The following is a 10,729-nucleotide window of genomic DNA, read 5'->3' on the forward strand; positions in this document are numbered from 1 at the left end:
CACAATAGGTCCCAAATTACATATTTTAACATGAGCAACTTTGGCAGAGAAATTAGAAGCATATCAAGAATTTCTATATTCATATTGAGGCAATCAATGTCAGTCTACAAATTTTCAATTCACACCGGAAAAAAAGCATTAACATTTAAACATAAATAACATTAAATCAAATGTTTTTACCTTTAATTTGAGGTTTTTCATTGTTGAACATATTTTTAAACGTGTTTTTGTTTTTTTACTCAGATTTCTGGTCGTGATGTAAGAACTTTTCACACATGAAAGTCTAACACAATTTTTTTATATATATATATATATATTTTTTTTTTTTTTCCTTTTTTTCTTGAGATGCAATAAAACACTTTTTTCAAGGTTCTACATTAGGTTTTTGAGAAAGAAGCCATTCAAATAAAAAAAGTCTCTCATTTACTCTTAAACACGATTTTCTTTCTTATGTGGAACACAAATGAAGATATTTTGATGGAGATATTATGTCTTTGCCATTCAATGCAAGTCAATGGGGTCCAACATTTTTCAAGCTCCAAACAGGATGTAAAAGCAGCACAAAGGTAATCCATATGACTCCAGTGGTTTAATCTATGTCTTCCGAAGCGATGCGATTGGTTTTTCGTGAGTAAACCAAATGGAGTCGTATGGATTACCTTTATACTTGAAAGTTTGGACCCCATTGACTTGCATTGTATGGACAAACAGACATCATATCTCCATTAAAATACCTTTGTTTCTGCAGAAGAAAAAAACTCATCCGAGTTTAGACAGCATAAGGGTAAGTAAATTATTTTTGGGTGAATAATTCCTTTAAAAGTATGAGACTAAGATTGGAAGATTTACTCACACTTTTTAAGATTTACATTTCCCCCTCCCCCATTTCAGTTTTCCCACTTCCTTTGTTATGTCCAATATATGTTTTCTACCTGCCAAAGTGTGGAAGACAAGGCTTCCCAGAAAAGTTCTGGTGTAGTAAAACACGCAACCCCAATAACATAAAAAAATTATGTGATTGAACCTAAATGGCTACTATTATGTTACATGTGACTATCTACGACAGAACTAAAACCTTGTAACAAATGAATTGGAGTGCATCATAACAATGGAAAGACAACGTTCATATTTAGTAGACTTTTGGGTGTCATCTTCCTGCTGTAATAGCAGCCATTAGAGTTTTGCATACCTTAGCTCCGTTCTGAAATAATACAAACACGAACATCTCTAAAAAGCTGGTGACAAGATACTACATTTCTGTACTGACTGCAGTCTCAGACAAAATCTGCCCAAATTTATCTCGACATCCAGAGTGACGTCGACTAAAATCCGTACTTGGCTTGTGTTTGTCGTCTACTCAGCTTGTTGTCTGCCCAGTTGTTCTTCAGTTCCAGCTCACGTTCCTTGGCCTGATGAATCAGGTATGTGATTTGGTGCTTGCGTCTTTGTTGACCTGTTGGCTGATCTCCTTTTTTCTGGAAAGGATTTGAAAGAGTCACTCTTTCCTGCATTTCTCTCCTGATACCAGTCTAAATTGGAGTGTTTTGTTTGCACTGCCTGTGCTTACCTTGCTGAAGGACTTGCGTGGCTCCATCTCTGTTGTCATGTTCTTGGTCATCCACTGCTTGTTGCCACTCAGCTGATCATCTCCTTTGATCTCTAGGAACTTGATCTCTTCTCGCCCCCGATTCTGTTTCCCCTGCAGCCGCCGAAACTAGAAACAGATGAACACTGATCAGCCATGGCTCAGTTTCTAATAACAATGTCAACATTAACATGAATGTACAGATAATGATGAAAACAGGGTTTCCACACTATTTGACAGATGAATTTCCATGACTTTTATAGTCATTTGTGCTTATTGTATAAGGATTAAAAAACACATTTTATAGAGATTGCACTCAAGTCATTTGTAGCCAAATAATTACTTTAGAGCTGAATTTAAGTATCATTTATATCTGTACCACAAATGGTGAGGGACGAGTTTAATACATAGGATTAGGGATTTTGAACATTTCGAACCACAGGGAGCCCATCAGGCCGAACACGTTCTGGCGCTAAAAAAGCTAGACACCACGAACAAAAAGTAGGTGTCTCGAGACATGTTTTAAAAGTTTAAAGCACAAGTGCATGTTTATATAGAAAAACAATCGAAAAACCAGGCAGACGGATGCAAAAACGCCTTTGCTGTGAACGTCTTAGTATGAGAAACAGAAATACTGATGCATAAACAACTTACTGCTTCATCATTGAACATTGAAGAGGACCCTGATTCATCTGGCTCAACATCTAAAGGATTAGGGTCTTGATAGTAACCCTCCTCATAGTAATCCTGTGAAATATATGCATAAAACATCAGCTGCTAAAATTACAAGCAATATATTGGTGTATGACACAGTTACACAAGACTTACACACTTGAGTGACGTGTTATTACCTGTGGACAGGCCTCTGGCAGTGGATTCTCCTGGTATTGATCTTGATGTTCTCCCCTCTGATAGTCTTGCATGGCTCCAACTGACTTAGTGTAACTTTCTTTGTTAGGAGAACCAAAGTCCAATGGGGCATCCTCCACACTGGGCGGAGGGTGCAGAGAAGGAACATACACTTGAGAATCAGGGTTTTGTGACATCACAGATTGTGATGAGCTTTCTGGAAGGGAGAAGTAGTTTTCTGGAGCAACTTCATCATCACTTCCGTCTTCGTCAGCTGCTATTTGTCTGGCTAGCTGCATTGCTGCTGATTTGGCTGCAGCTTTGATGGCAGATGGGGATGGGCTGGTTCCAGAGAGGGCCTGGGACTTTGCTGCGGTTCCCTTGGGCGGACCTGATCCAGGGCGTTTTGTTAGGGTGTGGGGCACTAGGGGCCGCTGGATTTCCTTCACAACCAGATTCTTAGGCTGGGGAAGTAGAGAGGACAGACCGCCACCGCCCTGGAAGAAATTATGGAAAAAATGGTGGGACCTAATGTTGAGAGCTAAACTTGACCATCTACATGGATACTAGTGTCATTGTGCCTAAATTTCTATGGGGTTTTACCCAGATCTGCTTAAATGTGAAAGACAGGCAAATATGTATGCCTTAAGGGGATATATAATGGGGAAATAATGATTTTTCTTGCTCTTTTTAAATTAAAAGAGTTTGATGAAATAAAAACATGCTGCTCCAGTCCAAAAATACCATTTCTTTAAACTAAGCCACAAAAACGGCTCATTTTGAAAATGCTGCATTTATGTTGTCAAAGACCTGAATACATTAAAGAGATAGTTCACCCAAAAATGATTTACTCACCCACATGCTATCCCAGATGTGTATGACTTTCTTTCTTCAAGAGAACACAAAGATTTTTAGAAGAATATCTCAGCTCTGTAGGTCCGTACAATGCAAGCGAATACTCTATGCTCTGTGCGTACGTCAAGCACTAGGAAGTGTAATCGAGCTTGAAATCATGATTGTGCCTAAATGTACAGTGAAAAAGGAGTTATATTTTGATCTGTTCTCACCAAAAATCAATTGGATCGCATCAGAAGACATGGAATAAACCCCTTGGTCGTATGGATTACTTTTATGCTGCCTTCATATGCTTTGTGGAGCTTCAAAGTTTTGGACCCTGTTGACTTGCATTGTAAGGACCTACAGAGCTGAGATATTCTTCTAAAAATCTTTATGTTCAGCAGAAGAAAGAAAGTCATAAACATCTGGGATGGCATGAGGGTGAGTAAATGATATTTACTGGAACTATTCCAGTAACATTACATTATAAATCAATACAGATATACACTCTAATGTTCACCGCCTAAAACTCAGTCCCTATTTATATACATAAATCTTAAAGGTACAGTAGTAAAAACAGTTTGTTTATTTTTTTAAAGGTCAGAGAAAAGGTGGAAAACGGTCGTGTAAAACCAAATTATGACTGTTTGAGTTTCAATAAACCTATAATAGAATATAAACGTGTAAAATTAACCTATAAAGACCTAAACAAAATGGTATCCATACCTCAGGAGCTGATTTCTTTCGCACGGGCTCATCGTCGTCAGAATCAGACTAAAACCAGAAAAACAACATCAGTAACATTTTGATAAAACTATCAAGTCCTCTAACTGATATTAATAAACCAATACAATTTACATCTGTTGCTCTTATTTTGGGGACGGTGATTTTAACAGGCTCTGTGCGCTTCTTGGGTTTGGGAAGATCCAGATTCATTCTTTTAGGCTGAGAGTCTGCAGTCTGATCTGTGCTTGTTCGGACATCCGAGCTTTTCGGTGCGGGCAGAGATGCGAAGAGTCCCCCGATCTTCACCGCTGGTCGAGCGGATGAACCTGGCGCGTCATCCCGATCACTGTCGTCGCTGCTGTCGTACGCTACCAGAGACATCTCCACTGATCCGATCAGACGAGTTCATAAGAGAGTGAATCAGTGAATCAGTGAATCACTTTCACTAATGCAGCTCAAATCAATCTCATATCCCCCAGCAGCGCTTCAGGTTTAAATGCACTAGTAGACTGAACAGACAAATAATATTTCTAGAACTGCACGGAATTGTCTGATAAAGGTCTGATCACAACATCAATGCCAAATTCATCCGGATAAATCAACATTGCGCGACTACAGATGAATCAATGCTTGCATTGAAACTCCTTGCAAGAAACTTAAGCAAATGACATATAAAATAACTGTTAACGATGATCTATCGTTTCTCTCCAGCTATTGAGATCCATAACAATTTTATCTTCCCCCATTGTGAAGGATTTCCTCAACTTCCGGTGCGGTTTGATACTGGATTAGGCAATACTGACAGCAACTGGACTGGAGTAGAATGTGATCAATGAAGGCGACCAAGAGAGACATTAAAGGGATAGTTCACCCAAAAATGTAAACTCTCTCATCATTTACTCACCTTCATGCCATTTTAGATGTGTATGACTCACTTTCTTCTGCAGAACCCAAATTAAGATTTTTAGAAGAATATCTCAGCTCTGTAGATCCATACAATGCAAGTGAATGGTGACCAGACCTTTCAAGCTCCAAAAACCACATTAATGCAGCATACAAGTAATCCACATGACTCCAGTAGTTAAATATGTCTTTAGAAGCGAGATGTTAATGTGGGTGAGAAACGGATCAATATTTAAGCCTTTTCTTTTTTTTTTTTTTCTCACTATAAATCTCCACTTTCACTTGGAGAATGTTAATATATTAATCCACTGGAGTCGTGTGATTACTTTTATGCTTCATTTATTTGATTTTTGGAGCTTCAAAGGTCTGGCCACTATTCACTTGCATTGAAATGACCTCCAGAGCTGAGATATTCTTCTAAAAATCTTTGTCAGCAGAAGAAAGTCATACACATCTGGGATGGCACGAGGGTGAGTAAATGATGAAAGAACGTTCAGTTTTGGGTGAACTGTCCCTTTAATGGAACAGTTCAAAAAAGGGATATAGCTACATATAATTGCTTTGAAGAACTTCCATGTGAAAAAGATCATCTTTTTTATATGTGGTAGGGAAAAATAACCTCTATCCCATAATATAACCTTTATTTATTTACAAGCTTTTTTGCCTTAAATTAGTATCGTTAGGATCATATATTAATATGAGACTATAGAGAAAGAGAGAGGGATAATTTATTGTTGAGAAAGGTTTAGACTGGTTAGGAAACATTTCACAATAAGATCAAAGCAAGGAAACTGAGTACAACATTTGGTTGGTTTTATTGACAAAAGGTGTAGAACACACACATTGCTCCTTTCACATCATAAATACTCTTTGAAATCGAAGAACTTTTGAAGAACATAATACACAGTCTATGTGGTATCCTAGTACCAATAACTTTTACGGGGCCTCCTGTGTTCCTGAATGTTCATTTTCTCCATAACTTCTTCCTCAAGGGTTTTCAAAGATGGTGTGTATGTTTTCTCAAGAGTGTCATCTGGTGATGTGTCTTTAGGTCCATCTGTAAAAAAAAAAGAGGGTAAAGCATCTCAAATCAGAGCATAAAGATAAAAAAATAAATATTTCTACATTACGGAGTCACACATAAACATCTAAATGAAAAAAAAGTCAGCAATAAATGGTAAATTATTTATTTTATTATTTTTTACTTTTTTAAATATAGCAACAATAATAATTAAAATAATAATAATAATAATATGAAATACTCTTCATGAGCCATCACTCTTTAGGATTAAAACTCTCACATACTTCTTCCTCAAATCTCACCTTTCCACTGCTGTGGAATGATGCCATCTCTTCTCTGGTAGACTGGTTTGGGAATAATACGTCCGGTCCTGACAGAAACACGCACCTTCTCACCCTCCTCTGTGAACCGCCACTCAATATCTGTGGGCTTCCTAAAACACATTATACGCAAACACATACATTTAGAGCAAAGTGTAACACTTTTTTATGCTGTACATTGCATTGTACTATATGATTCTAGATTGCTCTATTTAATGTCTGATGCTCCAGAAGACTGTTTTAGCAGGATAGTTCACCCAAAAAGGAAACTTCTCTCATCATTTACTCACCCTCATGCCATCCCAGATGTGCATTACTTCATTATGTACTTACAGAACAGTAAATAATGAGATATTGTCTGGGGGGTGAACTATCCTTTTAATGCTCACCTGTCAGTAGGGTCGATAAGTGTAATATCCTTTAGCAGTAGAGGGGCTTCACTGGCGATGTAAGTACCCCTGTAATCTCCAGACTTGCCCACATACCTGTAATGCTGGAGAGCATCATGTTTGAAACAGTTAAATAAGGCTCCTTTTAGTAACTTGAGATAAAACAATCAGATTTAGTTCCCTACCGTGTTCAGGCCTTCGAGTATGACCCAGTTTCGGCGTCGGAACACCTGAGCTACTTTGCCCTGCTTCCCTTTGTCCTTACCAGACAGAATCTCCACCTGGTTGAATACATTTCAAATGTATGTTACATAAACAGGGATTGAGAAATAATAAAAAATAGCATGTAAAAATAAATACTAATATTAAACGCCTTTGAGTGATTAAGAAACAGAGTCCCTTACAGTGTCTCCTCTCAGAACGTGCCAGTCTTCATTCGCAATAGGTTCAACAAAAACCTTTCTTCTTTTTTTGCCAGGTGGGTTGAGCCGGCGGGCTGCTATAGTCCACGGTCTGTTTGTTCCGTAACGATAATCATGGGGGAAAGCAGCTTTCGCAGCCATTGAAAGCAATGCTGTGAGTCTCATGGTTTTGCTGCAGTGGACACCTAAATCAGGGGGAAAATATTATTGTTAAAACTGCAAAAAAAAAAAAATATATATATATATATATATATATATATATATATATATTTTATTTTTAATAATAATAATAATAATAATAATAATTTGATAATTATTGTAAAGATTAATACATACCAGAGAAAAAAAAATTATAAATGCAAAATTATTTAAAAATTCATAACAATATTACACCCTAGTTTAAGATACAAAATAGAACTAAGATTTTTAAGATAATACAATATTACCTGTTCCAACATGATTTTGCAATTTAGTCTGAATCAGGAATAACAGAATGTAGCTTATTATTTACAAAGCATTTGTGTGGAAACGACCATAAACGACCATAATCACGTTCTGTTTAGAAATCTCTGTAATGTACACATAAAGAGGCCGACGGTTTTATGAGTTACAACTGTATAAAAGTAATTTTAGGTTATATATTCTCCACTCTCATTTAGTACATCTTCAGTGCTTCAGACGCGTTTTTTAAAAAGCCTTGTGACTTTAATCTCAGCATTATAATCAAGTTTTTTACAGATCTCCTATATTCATTCTACGTACCTGAATTACAGCTGCTATCAGAGGAACATATAAACAACTAAAATGAATTAATTTGTGGTAATGTTAAATTACACATCCTCAAGGGTCAAACTTGTGCACAACATGCGCTGCTTCCTTTTCCTGTTTAGATTAATTACGTTGATGTCAAAATAAAAGTCTTGACTGGCAGCTTTCCTTGACATTGTGTCCTGCGGTGTGTCATGCTACAATTCATCTAAAATTATTATTATTATTTAAAAAAAAAAAAAAAAACAACCATGCAGTTTTATAATTATGTCATATAAAATGAGAGACTACATGGAATATTTGTACTTTAGAAAATAAATGTTCACCCCACAGGACTAAACTGCAAAAAAGAGATACAATTTAAATAAATAAATAAATAAAAGAAAGATAGAAATGAATTGTGACATGCTACAGAATCTAAAATCAATTTCCCTTATTATATAAATATAGTATATATATATATATATATATATATATATATATATATATATATATATATATATATATATATATATATATATATATATATATTTTCCTGCCCAGTAGGTGGTGATATGCACAAAGAGTGCAAATCGCCAAAAACAAAAGAAAAAACATAACAAGCACAGATCACATTGCCCCTAGATGGATTTGAACCCATGACTTGGCCATACATATTAAAAGAGATAAATTTTGCGGTATTACACTTTTGAAGAAAGAAATAAAATGCTCCCAATTAGCGGACGATACTACCCTTTTTTTTGCAAAATGAAATTGAAATAAAAAAAGCTATTGATTGTCTTCATACTTTCTCATCTGTATCTGGTTTATTTTTAAACATCAAAAAATGTGTTTTGTTTCCTTTGAGAACTTGTAACCTTGATAACATACATGGTATACCAGTGAAGGAGGTGGTAGATTATTTAGGTATCAAGATCTGTAAAGATCAGAAGGAGAGAAATAATTTGAATTTTACACCAATTATTGGGAAAATTAAACAAAAATTAAATTCATGGTTAATGAGAGATCTATCATTGAAAGGTAGAATATTATTATCTAAAACTGAAGGGTTATCGCGCTTAGTTTATACAGCTCTTGCATTAGACGTTCCACAATCAGTTATAAAAGAAGTAGATACTGTTTTGTTTAATTTCATCTGGAAGAACAGACCGCACTATTTAAAAAAGACAATTCTATGCAATCCAATTGAAGAAGGTGGTCTGAATGTACTTAATTTTAATACTGCTAATTGCGTATTTAAGAATAAATGGATAAAGAATTATTTATGCTTTAAAGACAAAATATGGAACATTATACCTGACCTGATTTTTGGAAAGTTGGGAGGTTTGGAATTTTTTTTGAGATGTAATTTTGATGTAAACAAGGTTCCGATAAAGCTATCTGGTTTTCATAGACAGGCTTTTTTGTTATGGATGCTCATTTATAAACATAACTTCTCTCCACACAAATCTGTAATATGGAATAACAAGAATATTGTGTTTAAAAACAAATCTTTATTTTTTAGAAACTGGTATGATAACGGTATTGTACTGGTGAGACAGTTATTTAAGAGTAATGGACAACTTTTTAATTATTGTGAATTCCTTAATTACTATAAGATTCCGGTGACTGCTAAAGAGTTTGCAATAGTTTTTGATGCCATTCCTGGTGGCCTTATTCAACTCTTATCGGGTGATATATCCTCTGAGTGTATTTCTGTATATAATACTCAGATAAGTATTAATGGTGTGGAGATTTTAGATAAAAAATTTAACAACTTATTTATAAAAAAAATATGCAGAAATACATCGTTACCTAAATGCAAACCATTTTGGAATTCATTGTATAATCAGATTGAATGGAAAAAGGTCTGGAAGTTACCTAGTAAATACTGTCTCACCAATAAAGTTAAAGAAGTCACATATAAAATTATTCATTTAATTTACCCAGTGAGACAAGTAGTCTCAAGATTTTTTAAGGACACGAAGACTACATGTGTTTTTTGTGACTTAGAGGAAGAATCCATAAAACACTTATTCTTTGAATGTGTGTTTACCCAACTTTTTTGGATTGATATTGAATATTTAATACTTAAACACACAAAATAAAGATTCGACTAACTGGTAAAGATATATTTTTATTATTTAAGAATAAGAGTTTGGAACAAAATTTGGTGATAAATCTGTTAATTATATATGGAAAATACCATATACACAAACAAAAATGGGCAAACAATAAACCTAACATCATACCATTTAAAACTGAACTGATGCATTATATTGAGACTCTAAAAGATATAAGAAATAAAAAGGCAAAACGAATGTATAGAATACTTGAAACCTTTTCTCTTGTTAATTCATTGATCCCCTGGTTTTATTTGGTTAATTATTATTATTTGTTATTGTTTTTTCTTTCTTTATAATTTTACTTTTTGTTGCTACTATAATTGTATCAGAGTTCATTGTGATCATTGTATGTATATTTTGTTGTAAGTGTTCTTGTTCTGTAATTAAAAAAAAAAAAAAAAAAACCCATGACTTCTCATTCCCTCATTTAGTGTGCTAGTCACAGCACCACAAAGCCACAACATTTCCAAGCATCAAAGACATACCAAGCTTAGATGAATCACAGCTGAGCACAGCCTTTACCATGATCAACTTTATATTTATGTAACTTTTCAACAAAGATGCAAATCAGCATTTGATTGGGGAAAAGCCCAGCCTCCATTCAGTTGCACAATACAAAATCTACAGAACTACACTGGCTGTGGTGGGGATCAAACGTGACAGCCACCAAAAGGAACATACTATGCTAATAAGTTTTTATTTTTTATTTTTATATTATTATATTATACAGCCAAGCACAACAGTCAATATGACTGACTTTGTATTCATGTAACTTTTCAACAGAGATCAAATTCAGAATTTGAT

General features: G+C 34.9%; 2 protein-coding genes across 2 annotated transcripts; both read right to left on the minus strand.

Moving 5' to 3' along the window:
* Nucleotides 1-75: 75 nt before the first annotated feature.
* LOC127425622 (proline-rich protein PRCC-like) lies at nt 76-4,760 on the minus strand. Its single transcript, XM_051671811.1, has 6 exons — nt 4,130-4,760; nt 3,998-4,045; nt 2,437-2,931; nt 2,240-2,332; nt 1,568-1,714; nt 76-1,475 (listed from the first exon to the last, which is right to left on the minus strand). Exons 1-6 carry the CDS (start codon nt 4,376-4,378, stop codon nt 1,323-1,325), a joined length of 1,185 nt encoding a protein of 394 aa, XP_051527771.1. The 5' UTR covers nt 4,379-4,760; the 3' UTR covers nt 76-1,322.
* A 936-nt stretch (nt 4,761-5,696) lies between these two features.
* On the minus strand, nt 5,697-7,951 carry LOC127425642 (probable 39S ribosomal protein L24, mitochondrial). The gene is made up of 6 exons (XM_051671836.1): nt 7,815-7,951; nt 7,035-7,237; nt 6,816-6,911; nt 6,631-6,734; nt 6,224-6,354; nt 5,697-5,957 (listed from the first exon to the last, which is right to left on the minus strand). The coding sequence occupies exons 2-6, from the start codon at nt 7,215-7,217 to the stop codon at nt 5,821-5,823; spliced, it is 651 nt and encodes a 216-aa protein (XP_051527796.1). The 5' UTR covers nt 7,218-7,237; nt 7,815-7,951; the 3' UTR covers nt 5,697-5,820.
* Nucleotides 7,952-10,729: the final 2,778 nt, after the last annotated feature.

This window comes from Myxocyprinus asiaticus, chromosome 34 (genome assembly GCF_019703515.2).
Source record: "Myxocyprinus asiaticus isolate MX2 ecotype Aquarium Trade chromosome 34, UBuf_Myxa_2, whole genome shotgun sequence".
Classification (NCBI taxonomy): domain Eukaryota; kingdom Metazoa; phylum Chordata; class Actinopteri; order Cypriniformes; family Catostomidae; genus Myxocyprinus; species Myxocyprinus asiaticus.